General features: G+C 36.9%; 3 protein-coding genes across 3 annotated transcripts in view; all 3 read left to right on the top strand.

Annotated features, from left to right (window-relative positions):
• Window positions 1-415: 415 nt before the first annotated feature.
• LOC117316999 (neuronal acetylcholine receptor subunit alpha-2-like) lies at window positions 416-1,615 on the top strand. Its single transcript, XM_033871777.1, has one exon. It carries the CDS (start codon window positions 416-418, stop codon window positions 1,613-1,615), a length of 1,200 nt encoding a protein of 399 aa, XP_033727668.1.
• A 7,170-nt stretch (window positions 1,616-8,785) lies between these two features.
• LOC117316199 lies at window positions 8,786-17,598 on the top strand. Its single transcript, XM_033870721.1, has 5 exons — window positions 8,786-8,834; window positions 12,037-13,658; window positions 14,108-14,670; window positions 15,906-16,123; window positions 16,834-17,598. Exons 2-5 carry the CDS (start codon window positions 12,056-12,058, stop codon window positions 16,916-16,918), a joined length of 2,469 nt encoding a protein of 822 aa, XP_033726612.1. The 5' UTR covers window positions 8,786-8,834; window positions 12,037-12,055; the 3' UTR covers window positions 16,919-17,598.
• A 3,979-nt stretch (window positions 17,599-21,577) lies between these two features.
• Window positions 21,578-26,561, top strand: part of LOC117316198 — a 50,594-nt gene continuing 45,610 nt past the window's right edge. Inside the window, exon 1 of the mRNA XM_033870720.1 lies at window positions 21,578-21,710. The gene's annotated coding sequence lies outside the window, so the exon portion shown is untranslated. The remainder of the gene's footprint in view (window positions 21,711-26,561) is intronic.

Below are 26,561 nucleotides of genomic sequence, written 5' to 3' on the forward strand. Positions count from 1 at the left end.
GTAGTCACGTGATCATCCAAATCAAAACATCACGTGACTATCCATTCTGGAGATACTAAAAGCCGAAACGGAAAATCTTAACAATCCGGAAACTATATCAAATACCACACTTAACTAATAACAAAGCCGGACTAATATATCAGTCCCGAAACTCACTAATTACATATCAAATAGATGATATAAATACACACGATTGGGATTCATACCGCTGGTTTTGTTTTCGTTTCAGACCCTACATATCGTGACTCCATTGATTACGTCAAATTCATCAGCGACAATCTGGTAATAATGAACAGTCCAGAATAGGAAACAATACCAGCAAGTGTTCAGGATGAAAGGGGCTAACCATATCGTCACTCTGTTTATATTTTTCCATTGTCACGTGATTCTACACGTGACCGGATCCGTAGAGAATATGACTCGACTTATGGACGATGTGTTCACCAACTATAACAAAGAGATACGTCCAGCCCGGGCCACCCAAGATACCGTGACGGTTTCTACAACACTCTTTCTTCTCTCAATTATTGATGTTGATGAGGTGTCTGGATCAATCACTCTGAGTGGAGGACTTAGCATTTTCTGGATAGACTTTAGGTTGTCATGGCAACCAGCCGACTACGGTGGGTTAACTTACCTCATGGTGAACTCCTCCAAGGTTTGGACACCGCATATTTTTCTGCTAACATCTTCGGCAGAAATGGAAAAGTTCAGTCTCCACGAGTACGATATCAGGATTCACGAATCTGGTTTGCTTAGCGTAAGTGCAGGAAAATTGATTAGATCGAGCTGTACTATAGACATGACAAACTTCCCCCTGGACTCTCAAACGTGTTCGTTGGTAGTTATTCCCTGGGGGTATCTTGCGACAGAGATCAATCTCACATATATAGACCACAGTTTCGAAACAAGATTCTTAAGCCCTAATGGCGAATGGGACATTGAGAGCAAATCATCAGAAACAGTAGATGACCCTACATATATCACTAATGCAGTTGCTTTCAATTTAGGGTTGAAAAGAAAATCTGCATACTTTGTGATCTCGATGGTCTTACCAGTGTATATCCTTTGTTTCCTCAACCCGTTCGTCTTTCTCTTGCCGGCCGCGTCGGGTGAGAGGATTTCCTTCACAATCACCATGTTCCTGTCTCTGGCGGTCTATATGACACTTGTCGGGGACAACATGCCGAAGGTTTCCGAGCCCATGGCGGGTATCTCCTACTTTCTACTGGTATCAATGATCTACAGCTGTGTGTTGATAATACTCACAATATTCACTCTTCGCTGGCATGCCAGGAATGATGCAAGTCACTTTCCAAAATGGCTGAGACGGTTCGTGTTACTGCTGAAGAAAAAAGACTTTAAGATAACAGAACCTTCCAATCACAACGATAGAGCCGAAAAAGACAATTACATCTCTGGACAGAACGGCATACAGCATCGTGATATCAACATTGAACTGTACGACGGAGGCAAGAAAAATAATTTTCTGAATAATCCGACAAATTTGGAAAAAGAGGACGTCGTAGATTTAATTGATAATGCTTTGTTTGTGATCTCGGAGATTGCAGTTGTTGGAATGATTTTTGGGTTCACATATGGATATTACAGATGACTTCAATGTAGGTTTGGTACTTTATTTCTCATCCTTATGAGATACAAACTCTCTGTATGGAGACAAACTTTGTCCATTTTTTTCAATTTTGGTTTTAAATTAAGCTGGTGAATATCCTAAAATTTAGATATTCTGTACTGGTATCATATCGGTCAGAACGGCTGTGTATTCTGATAATATCTTACATGTGTAACTTTGACACGTGGAAAATAATACCTGGTGATCATCCGGGAACCTACATTTGTTATATATATGGTATATATATATATATATTATCAACCATCAAGTGTGTATCCGGAATTAATCAATATCACCTTTTTATGTTAGTATGTTTATTGTTCCGTAATTTGTGTCCGTCCATCACCGGAAGTTGTTTTTATGTTTAGTTGAAGAAGAATAAAATATAAGTTGGAGGCACCACGTGTTAGAGATTTTATATTGTACACACAGCCAAGCAAACCCCAAACACAACATGGAGGAGAATCCAGATCCCGGATGACAATGTGAGAGACATCAGAAACTGTCAGCTGTTGCTGACGAGTTCGTATTGTAGATAATGTAAATAATATGTGTCGGTGATGGAGCACGTGGTTCGTCTGTTGAAACTTGAAAGTGTCGTCAATCGTCATGTAATTGTTTGAACTTTTGATTTTTTTTTTGTCTTCGTGAAATCAACAAAATCCCAGGACACACCCATATATAGTTTTGTAAGAAATCATCGTCATGTGTCTGTAAGAACGTCAACATGATTGGACAAATCCGTCGAATGGAGAAGTGCTGGTACTAGTACAACTGCACAGGCTACCTGAAGTTCCGCCATGATCTGGACGGGCAATCTACACTAACAGTGACGATGAACACATGAAACGTATCATTTAGTTTCATTTATTTATCAACATCCATTAATATGTATCTATATATGAAGATCACCATCTCTGATGTGGTGAACCGACGTTGTTTATATATGTGTTTCGTCAAGTAACTTTCCAGCGACATACTAGGAGTGTGCATGTGACCACCATTCTCGTACCCTCTGTGATCCCTTCCTTTGAAGATGATGTCGAGTCCTAGGCCTACTGTCAAGGAAGTTTTAGAGTTTTATAGTAACTTTCCTGATTGCTGAATTAATAATAACATCAAAATCCAGTTCAACATGTTGACTTTGAAAAAAGTTTTTAGCTATGATCACTTCAGATCAGGTTTCAGTGTATTGAACAATGCCTTTGGACACACAGTCAAGATTCATTTGAAAAAAAATTTAGTGCATTAAACATTTAATGTTGTGATATCTTAGTTAACTGATACATATTGATTGTCTTTAAAATAAGTGGTTTATTATCATTAACATTGCAATTGAAACACTAGATATTATACATCTTGTAAATTTGCTTTTTACTACATTAGTATTCCATAATGGTATATTTTACCTTTTATCTAGCTCTTGATTTGTCAGTGTTTTAACATTATTATTACCCTCTAGTCATGACAATACAGTATTATATTGCACAACATCATTGTTTTCTAAATGTTAATGAATGTTTTTCTCAGATAAATTATATCGGAAATATACTATAATTTTCAAGAGCGAAATCTCTGCTGATATTACTGTGGATCACATGTCATATTTGGTTAACATTTTTAAAGTATGAGCATATAATCAATAAGTATGTCAACTGTATTATGTAGTTACATGGATTTCGGGTAGTATTATATTGTACATTGTAATGTTTTTGGAACTTTGGTGATTTCATGCTGGTAGTATTTGGTGGTAATTGATATATGTTCTGATATTGTGATTATTTATGAACCACAAGGCCATGCCGAGATATTTTTCAGCGCATATACATGTATAGCTACAGTAAGGCTGATAGGGATAGATATAAAGCTGGCAGGTTAATGTATATTTTGTGTAATTATTGCAAGTTTTATTATGGTCAATTTCTCTATAACTTTAAATCACATGGTCTTAGGACGCAACATGATGATAATGTAATAGTAAACAGTTAGTTGAGTATTGCCAGAACAAACTATAAATTGATGACTGACATTTATGTATGTATTTTAATTTGTATTGTTGAATCTTGAGCTTGATAAAATGTTAACTAAATAAATGCTACTTATAAAACTTTATATTAATATCCAATTTAATTACTCCATCCTTGAAACTACATTGGTACTAATAGCTGAGACTTGTATAAGCATGGTTAAAAGTTTTTGACTATATAAAACTTTTATTTCCATTTTTACCAGAAAATGTTATTATAAGATATAAAGTGATAGAATTGACAAATTGTTCAGACAATGTATCATAGTGTGATTGTGTACTTGTAGTTTGGCGCCAGCTCAAGTGATTCTAAGAGGTTTGTGCGTAACTTTGGTCTGCAGTAATTTCTCATTTTTACCAAATTATATTTTGAGTATTCACATTCATAAACTTTATAATATAATTATATATTGAAAGGTCCTCTGTCCTGTTCTCTTTTTATAAAACAAATCATGCACATGTTCATATTTTTTTCAAATTGAATACTCTTGTAAAGTTAGAATACTCACTTGATGGTAACTATTTCAAAATTGGGGACCAATTTTTGTTTTGCGGGGGGATGTTATATATATGGTATATATATATATATATTATCAACCATCAAGTGTGTATCCGGAATTAATCAATATCACCTTTTTATGTTAGTATGTTTATTGTTCCGTAATTTGTGTCCGTCCATCACCGGAAGTTGTTTTTATGTTTAGTTGAAGAAGAATAAAATATAAGTTGGAGGCACCACGTGTTAGAGATTTTATATTGTACACACAGCCAAGCAAACCCCAAACACAACACATTTAACAACATACGATGTATGTTTGGAATCACGGTGGTCGAATGGTAGGACGCAAGACTGTGCGACCGAATGGTTGCTATAGTTCGAGTCTCGGCACGGACGCTGTTTGTATCATTGAACGAGATACTTTGCTCCGTTGTGTTCCAGTCAACTCAGCTGTAAATAAGTACGTGTAAGGGCAGTGCAAGAAATGTCGTGTGTAAGATGTTTGCGCCGAAATGGCAGCTCCGACTGCATTCTCTCTAGGGAGTTGAGAAAGACATTGGCTGATTGCTCAAGGTCCAATAACTACGGATAATAATCAAAGTAATATAACGTTAATACGACACACAATAACCACCTAAAAAGGCACAAACAGGATGACGAATGGAAAGAGTGTATAAAAAATAAACTACTGGTATAAAAGTATCAGGTACAACACATAATGCACTACCGGTGTATATGAAAATATAGGAAATCGTGATTACAGGCACAGTGGTATATAAAACTCAAAATTATTGTCATACAATGTTTTATTACATGACATTGAGTTGGAACGAGCCAGGGCATTTGCGTCTTAATCAGAACGGCCATATTGACCTTTAACCTCGCCGATGACCACCAGTATATGATCAAAATTAGATTCACCAGTGGTCCGTTCGATTCACTGTCTGGACTATTCCGGACAGTTAGGACAGCGATCGAACGGAACGGAACGGAACACTGCCCGACACAAATGTTGGTGTGGCAAACACAGTGACGTCATCCATCATGGCCGACGGTAACATGTTTAACAAATGTGCATCAACAGGTATTAAAAAAAAAGAAAAAATACAAATAATACAATAAAAAATCTCATCCATCACGATAGAAGCTATATTCTTTTTAAGGTACTGTCGGTCATGTCTTTCACTTCCTTACTGGGACAGTGCCCATGCATTCGATTGAGAACAAATCACACACAAGTTTGGAACATGTGCCAGACAGTGAATCGATCCTACCCTTGATTTTATGATATATGAACCAAATATGTTGAAGGGTTCTTAATCTCAATTAAGATATGTTATTGATACAGAATGACAGGGATGCGTTGTCCAAGGGTATCAATATTTATATACAAACACTCCCTCGCGAAAAATACGATCGCATTCAAAAACTTCTGTGGAAATGTAACATAAAAATCTGTAATAATGTCACGTAACCAGAGCTGCAAGTCATGTCGATGTATACATACTAATTTTGTATTTGTTTGTTTGTTTTTGTTTAACGTCCTATTAACAGCCAGGGTCATTTAAGGACGTGTTTTGTATTAATGATGCCACTGTGATAATAAAGCATCAAAGGTAAATAGGCATTTAATTGTTTATTTACACGATATAATAATGAAATGATATCGTGGTCGTATGGTCGGGTGGCACAGTGGCAACATATATATACACTTGCCTTTCACCTTTCGGCCAGGATCCGTTTCCCGGTTGAGTGGTCGAGTGGCACAGTGGTAGCATACCTACCTTTCACCTTTCGACCAGGATTCGTTTCCCTGATCGTACGTGGAAATGTACTTGTATGCACAGGCGCTTGCATAGAAAATGTGATTTTCAATTTTTTTTTTATATGACAGTGGTATGTATGATCTGTTAAGTAATTTTGACAGTGGTATGTGTAATCTGTTAAGTACTTAACAGATTACACATACCACTGTCATATAAAAAAAAAATTGAAAGTCACATTTTCTATGCAAGCGCCTGTGCATTTATGGGATCACTTGCCCGATCACGTGTGTTTTCTCCGATTTCTCTACTCTAAGACCCCTCGCGCGCTTTTATCCGGACCAGACAGTGTGATTTGTTTAAGTTAGTATAACTTCTTTCACAATGGCTGTAAACTAAATAAAGTTTATATAAATGATATCGTTACAAAGTGTGGCTTTGACTCTGTATTTTCTGTCTTGTTTTTATGGCGTGGTGCCTTACAGCTGTTTGTTCTTCGATCTAAGTATTGGGTAAATCTCAAAAGGATCATTAAAAATCGCAATTAGTACAAGACTTCACTGTCAATGTCCATTTACAAAATCAACATGTTTCAGGTTCTAAATGTTTTTATCTAGCGGTGCTATTAGGAATTTTTTTTTTCTGGTGCAATACTAGTAGGATGTGATTTCAATTGGATTTGATAAAATAATATAAAAGTAACACTATGCTGTTGCTGGTACATAAAATGAATCTGTTATGCATGAAAGACGATATAGTCGTGACGTCGACGTTATCGTAGTCAGACCTGGTTCGCCAGGAACTACATTTTGCACAACCACACCTTTGTAATCATTATGAAGAAAACATTTCTGTACGTTTCAGTGTGTATCTGAACATTCGCGGAGTATTTATTTTTGCGCTAATTAAATTCCCCGCGAATATTACAAACTTAACAGTATGTTTGTGACCTCCCTTTTACATGATAATAATGATATTTCGATACGATTTCACCCGATATGTCCAGTCTTCATAGGACCAATGAGTGTTAAAAGGATGCTAATTTGGTTTGGTTTAGTAATGTTTAACGTTCTATTAACAGCTAAGGTCATTTAAAAAAGTTTTTCTCTGTGTGCGAGATACATGCACGATGAATGTTTTTGGAGGCTGCGATATGTTCATAGATATTTTCTTATGATAGCAGGTTTTTGATGTCGACTCCATAGTGCTACATGTACGTCACTGAAGCATACTATCGAGGACACCCAGCAGGACACTCCACTCGGTCACATTATACTTTGACTCCCAAAAAAGCCGATCGCAGGAATGATGACTATCATTTTACATACTCTGGTATGTCTCGGGCAGGGGACAGAACCTAAAGCCTTCCTCACTTGGTGCAAACGCTCAACTAAAGGCAAAAAAGTGAGGCAATGTCATGAAAAAAATAGGAAGAAGTTGTTTAGGAAGAAGAGAAAAGATAAGATCCTAAATTCAGTCGCCTCTCACCAAATGGATGCGCAACAGTAACAATTCTTTTGACCTACCTACAGGGCATTAAAGATGTTAAAACAACAGCCAATTAAACTGATACGTACTATGTGTTTACTGAGAGTGATAACCTCTACACTCAATATGAATAAAATCAATAAAATATTTTATTATAGTGTCACATGTTAAAATATACACATATCAATTACAACTTTTCAAAATACATAAAACTATATCAACATCCAGCCATTACTGGCTTATGAGACACTTTGTGTCATTAAAACTATATTTCATCAAATACACAGGGACATGCATCTAAAAATATTACATAGACTAAAAGCATAGAATACTACTAATATACATGTACATTTGAATAGATAAGAAGACGCATTATTTTAAAAACACTCTTCTTCTACGAAGCATTAAAAATATTGTTTTACCTAATAAATACTGAATATCTGAATTATCCATTAATAAATTAAACTTGTTATTGATATCACATTCTTTAAAATTTTCGCAGACGCTTTCCATAGAATGAAAAAGATTAAGTCTTAGATCGCTGTACATAGGACATTCACACAAAAAGTGAATTTCATTTTCTACATTGTTATATATATATGAATCCTTAAATATGGAATATTTTACAGTGGTATTTTCTGATTGATTCTTTTCTTGCATTTTCCGGCCTTAGTTGCCCCATATAAGACTTAATAGGCCAATGAAGCATCAGAAATCTTTGGATTAAGTACTTAAAAGACAAACTGTTTTGTTTAAATCTACTTTTTCTGACGGCTGGCATCGCGTTTTCGATAACAACAGGACTCATTGATTATGATTCATAATCTTCAAGAGAATGCAGATATCTAACAAAGCCAGTTTTTACTCCAAATCACTCCCCGCTCAGGAAAAACACGAAACAGTGTTGAAACATACAATACACAATGATGAAAAAAGTGTATACGTACATATATACACATCTTTCAGTATGAGTAAAAACCTGTACGTGTGCACATGTGAAATAGCATGCTTACACATGTGTAATGATATGTGTATATGTGTAATGATATGTGTACATGTGTGTTATTTTATGTGTGCACGCGGTGGCCGAGTGGTTAAGGTGTCCCGACACTTTAACACTAGCCCTCCATCTCTGGGTTGCGAGTTCGAAACCTACGTGGGGCAGTTGCCAGGTACTGACCGTAGGCCGGTGGTTTTTCTCCGGGTACTCCGGCTTTCCTCCACCTCCAAAACCTGGCACGTCCTTAAATGACCCTGGCTTTTAATAGGACGTTAAACAAAAACAAACCAATTATGTGTACACGTGTGTTATTGTATGTGTACACGTGTGCAAAGCGGAAGTTTTATATAAGTATTATATAGGGATTGTAAAACCGAAAGTAGACCAGCCATCAAAGGCGGACGGAAGGAGTTCTGGTTGCTAGTGTATGTATCTATTTATAATGATTTACTTTTAATGATATATATACATATATAATGCTATTTAGCTATGAAAGCCATTTTAAAAAATTAATAACTATATATGATATATTTGTAGCACAAAAAAGACATTATCGTTCTTGTTATCACTGTAAACAAATCGTTATATCCCACTTCGTCTGTCACAAATGTATACACATATGATACACACAGAAAACAAATAACAGGTTTATTTGTAACAGAAACCCTGCGCAAACATACAAAACGAACATGCATACCACAGGCACTATCCTTGTCTGTTACACCCAATATACATTTTTTCAATGTATTTTACATAACAAATCATTACAATTTATTACCAAACTTCCTCCCTACCAAATACAATCTATCAAACTTCCTCAATTCATTACCGTAGTTATACACATATATAAAGGGTATGGCAAGTTAAGTGGCCATTTTATCCATAGGGCAATGTTGATCGAGTTTTCAATGAAATTGTATGTGTTGTATCTAATTCATCTTATAAAAGAAAATTAAACGAAATATATTATATAAGATAAGAAAATTGAATAAGAAATCGTGTATATCTACTACAGACACCCCTTGTGTGACTATGTCTACAGACACCCCTTGTGTGACTATGTCTACAGACACCCCTTGTGTGACTGTGTCTACAGACACCCCTTGTGTGACTGTGTCTACAAACACCCCTTGTGTGACTATGTCTACAAACACCCCTTGTGTGACTATGTCTACATACACCCCTTGTGTGACTATCTACAAACACCCCTTGTTTGACTATCTACAAACACCCCTTGTGTGACTATGTCTACAGACATCCCTTGTATGACTGTCTACAGACACCCCTTGTGTGACTATCTACAAAGACCCCTTGTGTGACTATGTCTACAGACACCCCTTGTGTGACTATGTCTACAGACACCCCTTGTGTGATTGTGTCTACAGACACCCCTTGTGTGATTGTGTCTACAGACACCCCTTGTGTGACTATCTACAAACACCCCGTGTGTAACTATGTCTACAGACACCCCTTGTGTGACTGTCTACAGACACCCCTTGTGTGACTATGTCTACAAACACCCCTTGTGTGACTATGTCTACAGACACCCCTTGTGTGACTATGTCTACAGACACCCCTTGTGTGACTATGTCTACAAACACCCCTTGTGTGACTATCTACAAACACCCCTTGTGTGACTATGTCTACAGACATCCCTTGTATGACTGTCTACATACACCCCTTGTGTGACTATCTACAAAGACCCCTTGTGTGACTATGTCTACAGACACCCCTTGTGTGACTGTCTACAGACACCCCTTGTATGACTGTCTACAGACACCCCTTGTGTGACTATCTACAAAGACCCCTTGTGTGACTATGTCTACAGACACCCCTTGTGTGACTGTCTACAGACACCCCTTGTGTGACTGTGTCTACAGACACCCCTTGTGTGACTGTCTACAGACACCCCTTGTGTGACTGTCTACAGACACCCCTTGTGTGACTTTGTCTACATACACCCCTTGTGTGACTGTGTCTACAGACACCCCTTGTGTGACTATGTCTACATACACCCCTTGTGTGACTGTGTCTACAGAAACCCCTTGTGTGACTATGTCTACAGACACCCCTTGTGTGACTATGTCTACAGACACCCCTTGTGTGACTGTGTCTACAGACACCCCTTGTGTGACTGTGTCTACAAACACCCCTTGTGTGACTATGTCTACAAACACCCCTTGTGTGACTATGTCTACATACACCCCTTGTGTGACTATCTACAAACACCCCTTGTGTGACTATGTCTACAGACACCCCTTGTGTGACTGTGTCTACAAACACCCCTTGTGTGACTATGTCTACAAACACCCCTTGTGTGACTATGTCTACAGACACCCCTTGTGTGACTGTGTCTACAGACACCCCTTGTGTGACTGTGTCTACAGACACCCCTTGTGTGACTGTCTACAGACACCCCTTGTGTGACTATGTCTACAGACACACCTTGTGTGACTATGTCTACAGACACCCCTTGTGTAACTATGTCTACAGACACCCCTTGTGTGACTGTGTCTACAGACACCCCTTGTGTGACTGTCTACAGACACCCCTTGTGTGACTATGTCTACAGACACCCCTTTTGTGATTGTGTCTACAGACACCCCTTGTGTGATTATGTCTACAGACACCCCTTGTGTGATTGTTTCTACTGACACCCCTTGTGTGATTATGTCTACAGACACCCCTTGTGTAACTATGTCTACAGACACCCCTTGTGTGACTGTGTCTACAGACACCCCTTGTGTAACTATGTCTACAGACACCCCTTGTGTGACTGTGTCTACAGACACCCCTTGTGTGACTGTCTACAGACACCCCTTGTGTGACTATGTCTACAGACACCCCTTTTGTGATTGTGTCTATAGACACCCCTTGTGTGACTATGTCTACAGACACCCCTTGTGTTATTATGTCTACAGACACCCCTTGTGTGACTGTCTACAGACACCCCTTGTGTGACTGTCTACAGACACCCCTTGTGTGACTATGTCTACAGACACCCCTTTGTGAGACTATGTCTACAGACACCCCTTGTGTGATTGTGTCTACAGACACCCTTTGTGTGACTATGTCTACAGACACCCCTAGTGTGATTGTATCTACAGACACCCCTTGTGTGAGTATGTCTACAGACACCCCCTGTGTGACTGTCAACAGACACCCCTTGCGTAATTCTGTCGAAAGACACCCCTTGTGTGTTTGTGTTTTTAATTCTAATGATTTGGACCTGGCTTGTTTATATTGGATTCCAAATCTTCCCTCTGACTCGGTTAGTTGGTTAGCCTAGTCTCAGTACTGTTAAATCATAGTCGTATCACGCCTCTGCTACATTTTCTGCTTCTTGATTTATTTTTACAATTCGCTTTCCCTGATGTGAATTAGTAATGGAAATCTATATATGGAAAGTTTCAATTGCAGTTTCAATGTTATGATTAAAGCCTTATCACCAGACATGGTCCTATTACCGGATAGATACGTTAATAAGTATATAAAGTCGTTTTGACCATGCGCTATTGTATTACTTATTCATTGTATAGATATGATAAATATTAGTTGTTGTATTCATATTTACAATATACAGAAATGCAAACAAGGTCCACATTTTTTTTGTTTTTTTTTTTACAGTAAATTTCTCTCTCCAACTATGGCAAGCAAAAAGATGTCTGGAATGCATACTGTGAAAAGTGGGAAGAAAACAAAAACATCATATCTTTCTAAACTGGCAAAAAAGAAGACATCCGAAAAGTGTGTTGAAGAAGAACAAGACAATTGTTCCCATGAAAATGATGTCAGCCAATCAAAAGTATGTACCGAAACTGAAGATAATGAGCAAGATATGTCGAGGAGTGTAGGGATTGCCACTAGACATCAAACAAAAGGATCCAATGAAACTCACGTTGAAGGAAATTCCAGCGAATCTGAACAAAATCGAAACAGAAATGGTGGATCGATTGGTCCTGTATGTCATGAAACAATAGAATCCAACGAAAACGACATAGAAGAAAAATATAACGATTCTGAGCAAAATAGGATGAAAAGAAGTGGGATTGCTGCCACTGAGCATGATACCAACGAAATCCAAGATGGCGACACTGGATATAGATTCAAAGACACTGAACATATTCTGGTGGGAAATAATGGAGGAATTGCTGCCTCTGGGCCTGAAATAAAGGTTTCCAAAGACCGTGTCGTTGAAGAAAAATCCAAGGATACTGGGGGAAATCTCTCGAGAAATGGCGAGAGTATTTCTCTTGAACGTGAATCTAAAGGACCAAAAAACACCGAAGAAAATCGAAAAGGAAACAATCGAGGGATTGCTCTTGGACATGAAACTAAGGTATCCAAAGACCGCGTCGTTGAAGTAAAATCCAAGAATACTGTGGGGGTTATAATGAAAAAGAGTGTGAAGATTTCTCCAGAACGTGTAACTAAAGGACTAAAAAACAATCGAGGAGTTGATCTTGGACGTGAAACTGAAGGATCACAGGAATCTTCCGTTGCAACTGGATTTAAGGAAATTGAAGCAAATCATACGGAAACTAACGAGATGACTGCTCTTGGATATAAAACTAAAAAATCCAAAGACCGCAACTTTGAAGAAAAATCCAAGGATACTGGGCTAAATCTAATCAGAAAAATCGGGAAGATCTGTCTTAAGCAAAAACCTAAAGGACCAACGGTTACTGAAGAAAATTGGAAAGGAAACCATCGAGGAGTTGCTCTTGGACGTGAAACTGAAGGATCCAAAGAATACAGTGATGACGAAAATCCCAGCGACATAATGGAAAAAATGGCTGGAAGTAGTGGGCTGGTTGTTCCTGAGTATGGGCCAAAGGAATCCCATGACGACATCAAAACTAAAAATCCTTTGTGGAATTTGTGTGTGGACGCGACTCAAGACGGGATATCAGATTTGGATGTTGATGTCATCGTGTCGAGTGAGGATGCTGGACTTCAGGGGTTTGGTATGGTTGCCAAGCAACTTCTACAAAAAGGTGGAGAACAATATAAACTACAGAAAATGGTGGCAAGTAGCATGGTTGGGGATTTGAAATCATGGCATTTCATATTCACGCCCGGGGCAGGTAGATTGAATTGTAAGAATGTAGCACATGCTAACATACCAAAGTTAGAGGTTACGGACCAGGACAAATGGTGTGATCATTTCAAAACTTTCCTGGGCAGGCTAGTGAAGCGAACCAATTGTATGGGATTTACCTCCATGGCGATTCCCCTGCTAGGGACAGGTACTGTATGCCATTTTATCACGCAGTGTTGACAATTACCATAATGACGCAGTTCATCACGTGATAAAATCCAGCATATTTATTGGACGTTTACATTGCTATACATTGTTGTTATTAAACACGCCTGAAATATTAGATGTTTTACATACTATATGCTGGGCAACAACCATTATCTGAAGACAAAACATATGACATCACCGGATGCTTCGCTATTTTTTTTCATTTTTAAAGAGAAGCCATTAAATATGTTACCGTAGATCTCAGATAATTAAGGCAATCAATTACGCTATAGATTTGTGTACTAGGCTTTATTCATTTTCCACTTACTGAGATCTTTCATTGTTCTTAAAACACTTCTTTTCGGGCGACTATTTTAAAGCTAGATGTTTTGTTTTATGTCGTTATGTTTAACTTTTAAAATAATGTTGTCAGCCTTTTTTAATCCTCAGGAAGAAAAGGTGCTCCCACAGACTTTGTTATCGACCTTCTTTGTGGACAGATTAGGAATTGTGCCAAGAAACCAGCAGATAAAGCTTGGCTACAAACAATTTATATCGTTCATCCCAATAGGAGCATTGTCAGATCCATCGAAACAGTCGCCAAACGGCTGCATCTTTACCGCACACCGGAAGTGACGCAAAAACCGGAAGTCACAATTGGTAAAACCAAAACACGTGACTATGATAAATATTTTATTGAAAAGTATTCAGTAAAGCTACCAAAGAAAACCAATGACTTAACAGACGAAGACTGTCCAATTTGTATGGAAAAGATTGATTCAAAGGAAAGAGTAGAGTTAAAGAAATGTCACCATGTTTTCTGTCTGTCGTGTGCCAAACAAAGCTTCAACGTCAAACCGGCATGTCCGCTATGTAACGTAGTCTACGGAACTATCCGAGGAAATCAGCCTGAAGGCTTTATGGTAGAGATGTTCGGAAAGGAGTCGTTACCTGGATTTGTCGGATGTGGTAACATCCACATCTACTATTCTTTCTGTGATGGAATCCAAGATGTGAGTGTGATTATTCTGGCATGATGAAGCCCTCGGTCCCTGAACCGTATACGTACATGTAGTTTGAAATAAATTGATATATCATAAACAATTTATAAGTCCATTCATTGTATGTCCTCTACACAATCATCATTTAATGACGGAATCCAAGATGTAAGTTTTATTCTTTTGGCATGGTGAAACTTCCGGTCCGTGATCAGCAGTTTGAAACATTCATAACAAATAATGTTTGTGTATTTACTGCTGTATGTATTGTAAAAAATGATATCTAAATTTGTCATCCATATGTATGAGTTGTTTGTACAGTCCTCTGCAGATTTTAATTTTAATTAAAGGGTCACGGTCGCCTAGATTTGCATTGGCCATCTATCTCGACTATGCAACGTTTGACAGCAGGGTATATGGTCGCGTGGATATGTTTTAATGAATTTGAGTCAGAATTAGGGTTCCATTTGTCAGTGGGTATACGTGGACTTGTTTTAACGATTTTGAGCCAGAATTGGGTTTCCATTCGACAGTAAATATACAGGAACTTCTTTTAACGATTTTGAGTCGGAATGTTCTTTGTCAATACTATTTATAAGGATGTAGACTTATTCTGGCGAGGCGATTTGGTGCCGTAGATCCAAGGCCCGGTCAGGGCACACGTCAAATATAGTCTTTATACGACAAGAAGTCAGACATCTTCGATACTTGTTGATATGCCTAGTGGTTCCGTTATCACCACCAGATTTCTCACTTCGAGACTCTGACGTATCCCAGATTTGACCTAAATCTGTATGGCAGGTGTCGTCGATTTGACCTAAATTTGTATAGCGGGTGTCGTCGATTTGAACTAAATCTGTATGACGGGTGTCGTCGATTTGACCTAAATCTGTATGGCGGGTGTCGTCGATTTGACCTAAATTTGTATGGCGGGTGTCGTCGATTTGACCTACATTTGTATGACGCGTGTCGTCGATTTGACCTGAATCTGTATGACGGGTATCGTCGATTTGACCTAAATTTGTAAGGCGGGTGTCGTCGATTTGACCAACATTTGTATGACGGGTGTCGCCGTGACCTAGATTTATATGGCAGGTGTCGTCAATAAAGCAGAAGACACTTACTCTTCCGAAACACCTGGTCTTAATCTCCTTGTACTTTTTCTAGAGTCTCCATGCAAATCTGTATTTTTGTTAATATTTTATCGATTTCGTGTTGTAATGATGTCGTTATTTCATGTTTTATTGAAGGCGGAACACCCAAACCCTGGAAAACCTTACAGAGGGACTCGGCGGGAGGCTTTTTTACCCGACGATGAGGAAGGCCAGAGAGTACATCGCCTGTTGCGGAAAAGTTTTCAGCAACAGATGACGTTCACCATCGGGAGCTCCAGGACTACGGGGCGTGAGAATGTTGTGACTTGGAATGACATTCATCACAAGACTAGAATACATGGTGGTTCGGAAAGGTATTCAATATATCAGAAACCATCTAAAGCTTATTTAGAATTACACTGTATATCAATATTTACTAGAAATATGACGTAGAAAAAGTAGGAACGTAGAATGAAAAAAAAACCCAAGTAATTCGCTATACATACAGAGCTTCTTCACAGTCGTTGTAACTTTGGTCATATTTAAAGACCAACCTTTCATGATTTAGTAATAGATGGACAGACAAGATAGTTAAGGACGGAAGAGCGGACAGAAGGACGGATATAATGATAGACGGACAAAGAATAGATTCCAAATATATGTCGTTTTATAAGCTTTATTCCCGCTAAATAAATAATAACAGTTTGCTTTAATCCGAACTTTCAATGTTTCAAACAAAAACTTTTCTTGTTTTTTTTTGTTTGTTTGTTTTTTTTTTTGGGGGGGGGGGGGGGGGGGGGGGGGTTGAATCCTTTAAAAAAAAAATTACAGAAATTTTTGAAGAAAAAAAATCTTTTTATCTTCAATTTACGTGTATACATGTAGTGTATACATGTATATAGAGTTTTCACTATTCTTATTCTAAATTTTAATTCGAAAGTAACAAAAAAAAATCTTTGAAAAATAACTCCTATTGTCATATCTCCGGCCTCGGTAAATATGACCTTCTCAGGTTATTATGTCCTCGTATTCACCTGAAAACAGGTCAACTGTTGTACATGCTAATTTTGTTATTCTGTAACAGGTATGGCTATCCAGATCCTTTGTACCTGAAGCGCGTGCAGGAGGAATTGGCTTCGAAGGGAATTTCTGAGGCGACCGACTCTTAACAGGGACAAATTTTGGAGACACATATATCTGAATGTAGACGCTTGCTGTAGCATTGAGGCATATTTGGGTTTTAGTCTTCAGTGCTCTGCAATGTATGATGCTTACACGTTTGTCTTTGGAGTACATTACGCGATGTCACTGGGGATACTGTATTCAGCATACGTATCCAGACTAACAGTCTCGTTTTAAACAGCTGATTAATACAATAACTAACTGGTACTTCTCCCTCGCTCACACTCTACCGTCTCTGAGACCCCAAGTCTTCGCGGGCTGCAATGAAATCACAACTTTTGTGAGGAAATCAGAGGACCGTTTGCTATGTTGTAACTACCACAGCCGAAGTGTCCGATCAGGGGATGAAATATTAGTGTTAGGCACTCTCGCCACGTCCGAACAATGGAAAACGTTCTCAGACGTGCGATTCCAGGCTGGGTTGGCTCAATTTCCCGTTAGACAGATCAGACATTCCTATAAATATTCAAATCCGTGACCATGCATTAGAGAACCCAGAGCTCCAATACAGAGGCTCGGTTTTTTTATTCTGGTTTTCTACTAATATGACACGAATTTTAAAGTCATATGATCTACGATACTCTCTACGATACTCACGAGAAATATGTCTAATTTTCAGTGAAACGACCCCCCAAGTTGAATTAATGAGATTAAAAATAACATTGCATTGTTTAGATTTAGCTGTCATAATCGTAATTAAGAAGGAGATATTGATATGATGGCTGATTTCGGTAATGTCGCATTGGTGCCAACGCAACATCGCGACAATGCGGTAAACGACAATGCGATAAACGACAATGCGATAAGCGACAATGTGCAATTCAAAGAGCGACAATGTGCCTTGCGACAAATTGCTCACATTGTCATGTTATAATTGTAACATTGCTGTACAGTTGTTTGACCTCTTGTTACACACACTCTAGTGTGTCAGAGAGTAATACAAATCTTGAAAATCTTGAACAAAAGTGCCCTGACTTTACGTCGCAAGGCGCATTTTCGAGCTTCGCATGGCGCACAGTCGCATTGTCGCGCTGGGTGACAGCATCAGCCATGATATTGACGCCAACTATCTATAGCGTACCAATAATAATCATCCGAATTTCTCGGTATAATATTCAAGGTAAAAGAACATTTCCGATATCAATTAAAACGGACATTGTTTTGTGTGGAATTATACCTAGCCTATTCCTTAACAGTTCCCGTTGTATTTCTTGTTTAGAGAGTTTTTTGTTGTTTTTGTTTTGTTTGTTTATTTGTTTGTTTCTATATATTTCTTTTTTTTTCTCCCCTTTCAGCCAAATAAATTTTAGCTATTGAACTCACTCAAAATATGATTGAAAGAAAAATCACTATAATCCATCTAACTAATGTCTTAAGGGCACGAAACATAACACAAAACTAGTAAAAAGGAGATAAGTCCTACTTCCCAATGGCGAGAAATTGTAGCCCCGTGGTGTAGTTATTTGGTCGAAAACAGAAAGGGTACATGGGAAGGGTCATCATTACAATATCCACTGTTTTAAGTCATTTACCTACGTTTTTGTTAATTTTATCCACAGGTAGGTGTTGTATATAAATAATAAAACATGGACACCTATCGCAGATGATACCATTAAAGATGACAATTCGTACATTTAATTGTGAACGACTGAGAATTAGAGTAGGCTATTGTATAATATATTCCAATCGAATACCAACAGTTTCATACTTCAAGTTATTACCACCCTCTAAAAGATTGAACAAGAGATACGCATGATATTGGCACCTACAGTAAATAATGAAATATACAACTGTTTTGTTTTTCTAAGACACGTGCTAGTGACGTTATAGGGACATCATACAGCTGTTTCGTCATTCTAAGACTCGTCAGTGATGTCAGGGACATCATACAGCTGTTTCGTCATTCTAAGACTCGTCAGAGATGTCAGGGACATCATACAGCTGTTTCGTCATTCTAAGACTCGTCAGTGATGTCAGGGACATCATACAGCAGTTTCGTCTTTCTATGACTCGTCAGTGATATTAAGGGGGTGGATGTATTTGTTCTACGGAAATACTGGTCGTCTCAATTTTTGACCATGGCTATTTTTGTGGGTTTTTTTTTTTTTTTTTTTGGTGTGGTTTTTTTTTTCGGTTGTTTGTTTTTCTTTTTGTTTTCTTTTTCAATTTCAACACCATATTCAAAACTCAAATTGTCGATGACTTCAAAAGTTGATTCCCTCAGAACCCTCACCATGTAATCCAAAACCACAAACACCTAAAAACATCCAGAAATATCTCAAAACACCCCCAAAGCATTCTTAAAACGCCCAAAACATCTTCAACACATCCCTATGTTAAAATGGTTATTGAGAACATGTAAGATACAACCGTTTGAATTAAGGGGCATAACTCTAACAGGTATACATGGCGGATTTACAACTGCTTTGGATTTCCCCCCGCTTATTCTGTTGTAATTATGTTTGATTTATAAAAAAAAAAGTCTATACTGAAATACAAATGTATTCTATTTTTATAGGGAGGATCCAGTGTTATCTGGATTATACTGTTTATTTATATTACTTATTTGACCCATATATATACATGTATATATATATATCCACAATGATCATGTCAGGGTATCAGGCCGACCATGACTGCACCATTGAAACGTTCTTTTTAGAACGCCGATGTGGCGAAGTGGTATAGGCTGCGGATATTTCTCGCTAGGCGATTGGGTGCCGTAGATCCGGTCAGGGCACGAGTCAAAAAGTTGTCTTCCTGAATTCGTCATTTGTGTTTCTAAGCTATATATATATATGAAATATGGATAACACCTGGTACAGAATACACCATAAAAAAAAAAGAACAATAAAAAGGAAAGAACAGTATGATATATGTAGATGGAATATATATCTGTCTAATAGGGCACAAGTCTATGGAACGCCTAATTAACATATATTTAATTAATCGAACCTATCTTCAATTATATGAAGATAGGTTCAAATAATTGAAGATAGGTTTAATTCAATTGAAGATCGGTTCAATTAATTGTACCTATCTTTAATTATTTAAAGTTAGGTACAATTGAATTGAACCTATCTTTAATTAGATTGACCCTATCTCTAATTGAATTGAACCTCTCTCTAATTTAATTAAATTGACCTATCTTAAAATAAAACATATAGCCTTTATTAAATTAAACCTATCTTCAATTCAATTGTACCTATCTTTAAATCAATTGCACCTATCTTTAATTCAATTGAACCTATCTTTAATTCATTGGCGCCAAAATGAGAATAGCGATGTATCCCATTGGAACTCTCCTTCGGGACATACGAAAGCCAACCGGAGATGGAAAAGTACCAGAAACAAGTAACTTGATAGCGAAATTACCGGAAGAACAATGGTTAGGTTTGTTTTTGGTTTGTTTTTGTTTAACGTCCTATTAACAGCCGGGGTCATTTAAGGACGTGCCAGGTTTTAAAGGTGGAGGAAAGCCGGAGTACCCGGAGAAAAACCACCGGCCTACGGTCAGTACCTGGCAACTGCCCCACGTAGGTTTCGAACTCGCAACCCAGAGGTGGAGGGCTAGTGTTAAAGTGTCGGGACACCTTAACCACTCGGCCACCGCGGCCCCTTGGGAACAATGGGAGCGGTCCCTTTTCCCTATTTGTTTGTAATTGAAGATATTCAATTCAATTAGAGATAGGTTCAATTCACTTAGAGATAGGTACAATTCACTTAGGGCTAGGTACAATTTAATTAGAGATATGTTAACGTTCAATTCAATTAGAGATAGGTTTGAATTGAATTGAACATATCTCTAATTGAATTAAACCTATCTTTAATTGAATTGAACATATCTTCAATTATTTGAAAATAGGTTCAATTAATTGAAAATATGTTAATTGGGCGTTCCATGCAAGTCCTGCTCCCTACCAGTGCTCCATCAATATATGGCTCCGACACGTGGATACTGTGACCGAAAAAATACACAATTATATGGATTAAAACACATTAATTAAAAAAAATACATTGTTAAAAGACAATATAATGTACGTCGATTTGGTTGATGATTGTTTCTGTTCATGTGGTGCTAATGTTGAAATGGAATTATTTCTTCCAATGTCCACTTTATTCAATTTATACAGTTCATAACCTTTTGGGATATGTTAATCTACAATAAAAACTAACATGTACATGGTGTCAATTATATGATTTTATATAAATAGAACAATTACTTTCAGACGCGGGGCCAGTATAATTTAGTGATAATGCGAGCGTCGTAGGCGCGAGCCGATTTTTTTTTCCATTTTTAAGGCTATACAAAAATTTCCTACTCCGAAAAAGGGGGAGTCCTGACCCCCAGGATCCCCCCCCCTCCCCCGGGATCCACTAGGCTAGTGACTTTTTACAAGTTCCTATTCAAAAAAAATATCAGTTGAAATATGATATTTTATTCATGATTCAAATTCTATACTCGCCCCTGATTTATATAGCTTCTAAACTAACATCCCGGATCATTTACGACTTTTTAAGATTTGCATAATGAAACATTTATAGTTGTCACGAAAATTTTCAAAATTCCAAATGTTCTGAGTGGTTTGTTCAAATCACGCCATTTCTCCTCGAGTTACCTCCCCTAGTGTATTGGGTTAGAGAGTAAAAAATGAGTGTCAATTTCTACTTCCTGTTTTAGAATGATATACACAGTGCAGTGTAAGAGTGAATTTTTCAGTAAGCAGGCGAGACTCATGAAATTGGATCGCCTTCACTCGTGACGGGTTATTTTTAAAGGTAAGTGTAAACAATCATACATGTTTGGTCAAGTGAAAAGAAAGGCAATCCGTGATCAGACAGTTTGTGAAGGTGTGTCTATTTCTCTATTGGCTGTTTGATCAGTTCATCATGATGAGTCAACTTACAATCTTACGAGACGAGTTTGATTGTCTTTGTATGCAGGTAAGGTGTTTGAGACGGAATCCTTGTGAATTTAGATTGTATGTGTGTGTGTTTATGTTCAACATAAATATATAAAGCACTGTGACAAATTTCAGTCGTCATAAAGAGATAAACGAGTACAATATGTATTTACTGCAGATAACAATATTATATTGTGGCAGGTTTTAATGGTAAATAGAGTATATATACGTACATAGTGATAAGTTCGTTTTCTAGCTTCTCGTTAGTGGGATTTCTCTTGTAGCAAAGTCGGTAGAGCAACAGACCAATAAGCAGAAGATCGCAGTTCGAACCCAGGTAGAGGCATATATATGAAATACTCGTTTTCCGATTATGTTATACATGTACATGACTCTATATAAGTGTAGTAGGAATTTGAAGGAGTAATGAAAATATCCTGCTGGGGCTCAAACTAGCGACCTTTCACTGACTCTTACGGCAAACATCTTACCACTATAGGCTAAAGGGAAATTCCCAATAGTCTTAGCTAGTAAGGCAACCTTATACTTAAATTTCTATATACATGTATGTTGTCCAATGCAAGGTTTCAAGCTGTCATGCTATATAAATATATACAATGTATATAGATAAATTGACAAAAGGGAAATTTTGAAATGTGATAATGACATAGCCAACGGTTGCAAAGAAATGTAGATTTTATTGTAATTTTTATTTAACATTAAATGTGACAGAAAAATGGTGTCATCATATATATATATGCTACAGAAAAATTATAAGAAAATCTCATTTAACAAATTACTTTGTATACAAAACCTTCCTGGACATTCATTCCTCACTGATCACTCATTACACTATATGCTTAGGACGTTAACCCTGCCTGGACACACGTCCCTCCACTTGTTTTGAGCTCGAGGTACAAAGTACACTACAGAATCCATATATATACACTCACATACATGTAAGTGGTGGAGAACTATATATATAGCTATAATATTTTCGCAAAAGGTTGCAGTTTAATTTTCCAGAGTCCTAATAGACCTATTCTAAATATATTAATAATGTTGCACTTGCAGAACCAGACTATTTTCCATCTCAAGAAATTCTTTTCATTGATATAAGAACCTTGCATTTAATAACATAAATAATTAATAATATTCGAATAGATTTATTGTAATTGTAATGAAATGATAAATCTGATGGTACATTTGTACAAGTAAAATAGGCCCAAATTAGCGACAGCTCGCTCTCCAAGCAGACTTATTACCACAAGGTCTTATAGGATAATCAGAAATTCCCTCTACGTTAGGTCGTTAGTACATGTATTATACATCCCCATCCAAATTCTTCACCCCAGAAGTACAGGTTTTTAATTGACACAAAAAACTGAAAAACAGGTCAGTGGTTTGGTCCTTGGGGAAGACACTTCACCCTAATTGCTTTGGAAGGCATGAGATGGGCCTCCCATATGTTGTTCAGTGATCATGAGGTAGTCACCAACTACTACAAGGAGACCCCGGCCGAAATGACCTTGGCTGTTCATGAGGCAATAATTAAAACCCAGCAAACAAACTTACACTCTGTAATAGCCAGGAAAAAAGAAAACTGTATTCTGCCTTCACTGGGACTCAATTAAACTATTGACTTTTATCTTTCTTATAATATGCACCCATGCCTAGTACCACAGGACTGAGGACAATTCTCACTAGTCTGAGATATACGGTTATAATCATAAGTAGTGATAGGAAATCAGTTTCCAATGCAAAATAGAATAGTGTGTATGTAATCATGATCAAAAAGCCCTTTATGTATAGTTAATCAATTCAAGTACATAATTGGATCATTATGTATTTATCCTTTAAAATTATTTTTTAATGTTATTATTTTTTTTTTTTTAATTTAACTAAATTCCCAACTTATCTAGGATTCCATTATGAATTACTTAATGTGTTAACATCTGACATCTATATATTCTAAGTAGGATATGAAATTTGTTTTATCTTATTAAAGTTTCAATCTACTAAAGATCTAGGTCAATTATGAAAAATTAAAATTGTTTATCAGATCATTTGATGTTAAACAATTAGTTAATCGATTATACCTGATCATCATCCCATCACTTTAATTGAAAAGAATTAAAGAATTAATTGTTTAATGAAAATCTTCATACATGTATATACTCTTCATGCATATATACAGACTAATAAAATTGTTCATAATATTAAACAGTCATTATCATTTACATGCCAAATGAACAAAGATTACGTGTGTTCTACTTAATAAGAATGAGAGCCATCAAGATGTCGTTACAGTCAAGAGTTATGTACATGTGCAGTCACTCAGATGCACATATGTCACTCACTTGTAAACACATTCAGACCCAGTGTCAGAAATTCCGAGAACGGACTGGAGAACTGTCCATCAAGTACTACCGAGACTTATAAGGTCTTTCTTATATATACAGGCAATGAAATTGGGCACTTGTGCAATTATTTAAAAAAAAATGTCTCAAGATCTTCCCACCAGGAACTAGCGACATAGCACGCGCTGCGATCACATCGAATCAACTCGCGATGTTATTTTGTTAAACCTTTTAGTTATATTATTTATTTATTCATCTATTGATTTATTTATTCATTTACTTTAACCATCTGTACACCAGTTAAGATGTTTCCTAATTAATCATAATGGGCCCGCGGCGAATTAATTATCGGCCGAGGGGGATCGTTTTTACAACATTACGATATTTATTGTTGTTTATACCCTACTATATTTGTGTAACTGGTCCATGTTCTATGTCTATATGTGATCGTATGTAATTTACCTGTGTCTTGATAAAGGGGCAGATTGCCTCGAAAATTCGACAATTTACTTGTCTGTACTGTCGTTATTACTACTTGACAATTATATGTATATATATAGAATAAATAAGATTAAAATGCTGTAATGAAGCCGAGTATCAATACTATCTTATGATAAAAAAAGTATTATGATGTTGAGGTTGATAATTATTACAATTATGATTTAAAATAATGGAATAGCATAGCACTCAAATCTGAAGAAACAAAACAAAAAAACTTGTGTACCACATAATGTGTACTGTAAACGTTGAAATTTACCCGAGGGGGAAATTTACGCTAGTTACGCTAATTATTTTGATATCAATTTGCGTAATCTTGAACTACAAGCGAAAGTGGATAGATTGCAAAAATTATCCCCATGCGTGCGTATATATATATATATATATATAGTTTACATATTAAAATAGCGAAATTAACCCCCTGCGAAAATAATTACGTTTACATTAACATCAAAATTATAAAAGATATGGCAGGAGTGAAATTATCTCCCCTTACAAAAAATTCAAAATTTGGATGAGTCCCAATACTAATTTAAAAAGATACAATACTCAAAAATTGAGCGAGTCCAACAGAAAAAGCTTGACTGAAACAGTATTATGAGGTAACCCTGGCTACATGATATGATGATATATTCTATGAATACATGATTGATATCTGAATCTACAGGTACACATATACGTAGTTACATGTATATATTGACAAATGACTCGGTGATTGATGTACAAGCTTATGTTTAGATTGTGAACACCACATACATGCATACAGTGATTTTATTTGGGTACATTTGGGGCTGAATTTGGCCCCTTCCCCTAGAGTAATTTTACAATTCCCAAATTTCGAGTTCATATTTTCCCTATCAGAAATTGTTACCGGTAGTTTCCTTGTGTATAATTATATAATTGTTAATTATAACTAATATGAAAAAATGTCAATCATAATAAATTTCACATAATGCTTTCACAAGTGCTAGCAAATGTAAAAGTTTTACTAGTCCCTATTTTTTCTCATGACAGCTATTTATTATTATAAAATATGCATTTAAAGATTTGATGGTTATGTTTGAGCTTGGAGAAAGTACCATTTTACCAAAAATTCAGAAGATACAGTCGTATGTTCCCAAAGGAAAAGTGATACAGGCCCCTTTTAAGGTTAAGGTAATCACTGACATACAGACATCTTTACTCATCCTGAATTTTAAGTGAAGTTCTGAAGATCATAAGGTGCCTTATTTTTCTTTAATTTTACCTTCTAAGCCTGATACTGTAGATTATTTATACCAGAATCTGCTCCCAATTCACGACCATGGGTCATCAGAATTTAGTTTAGTCGTTTACGTAATAGACACCATCCAGGGATCAATCTAGGGATTTTTACTACCGTTTAAGGGTAGTTTCCCCTCAGGATTTTGTTTCATTTTCCCCCTCAAACTTCTGTTAAATTCACTGAAATATTGTATTTTCCCTCATTTTTATGGCAATAACAATCCCAAATACTCCAGATTTGCCTTCCTAATTAACTATTTGCTGTTTTTACTTGGAAAATGTGTTTTTAATGCCAAAAAACTGAAACTTTGTGATGTTTAAATTTCAGCTTTTCATAACTGATTTTCCCCTATGGTCCAAAAAGGGTAGTTCCCCCTAAATTCTAGATTAATCGATCCCTGCCATCTTTGTACAGAAGTATCCTTGTTGTACCTGTTGGGACATGTACACTGGGGTATTTGCCAATGGCCCAACGTTTTCTCTATTAAACACACTTAATTTGGCATAAATTCATCATTGTTCACAGTCATACATTTTGTATGTTGGTATATAGGACAGTCACCTCACTATCGGTGAATTGATCATATGGCTGGACATGTACACTG

This window comes from Pecten maximus, chromosome 18, assembly GCF_902652985.1.
Source record: "Pecten maximus chromosome 18, xPecMax1.1, whole genome shotgun sequence".
NCBI classification, from domain to species: domain Eukaryota; kingdom Metazoa; phylum Mollusca; class Bivalvia; order Pectinida; family Pectinidae; genus Pecten; species Pecten maximus.

What these genes read in the sequence shown, in the direction of transcription:
- LOC117316999 (XM_033871777.1), top strand. Translation starts at nt 416, where the DNA reads ATGACTCGACTTATGGACGATGTGTTCACCAACTATAACAAAGAGATA.
- LOC117316199 (XM_033870721.1), top strand. Translation starts at nt 12,056, where the DNA reads ATGGCAAGCAAAAAGATGTCTGGAATGCATACTGTGAAAAGTGGGAAG. An exon ending in TCTGTGATGGAATCCAAGAT is followed by an intron (nt 14,671 to 15,905) that starts GTGAGTGTGATT and finishes GTTTTATTGAAG; the next exon opens with GCGGAACACCCAAACCCTGG. An exon ending in ATACATGGTGGTTCGGAAAG is followed by an intron (nt 16,124 to 16,833) that starts GTATTCAATATA and finishes ATTCTGTAACAG; the next exon opens with GTATGGCTATCCAGATCCTT.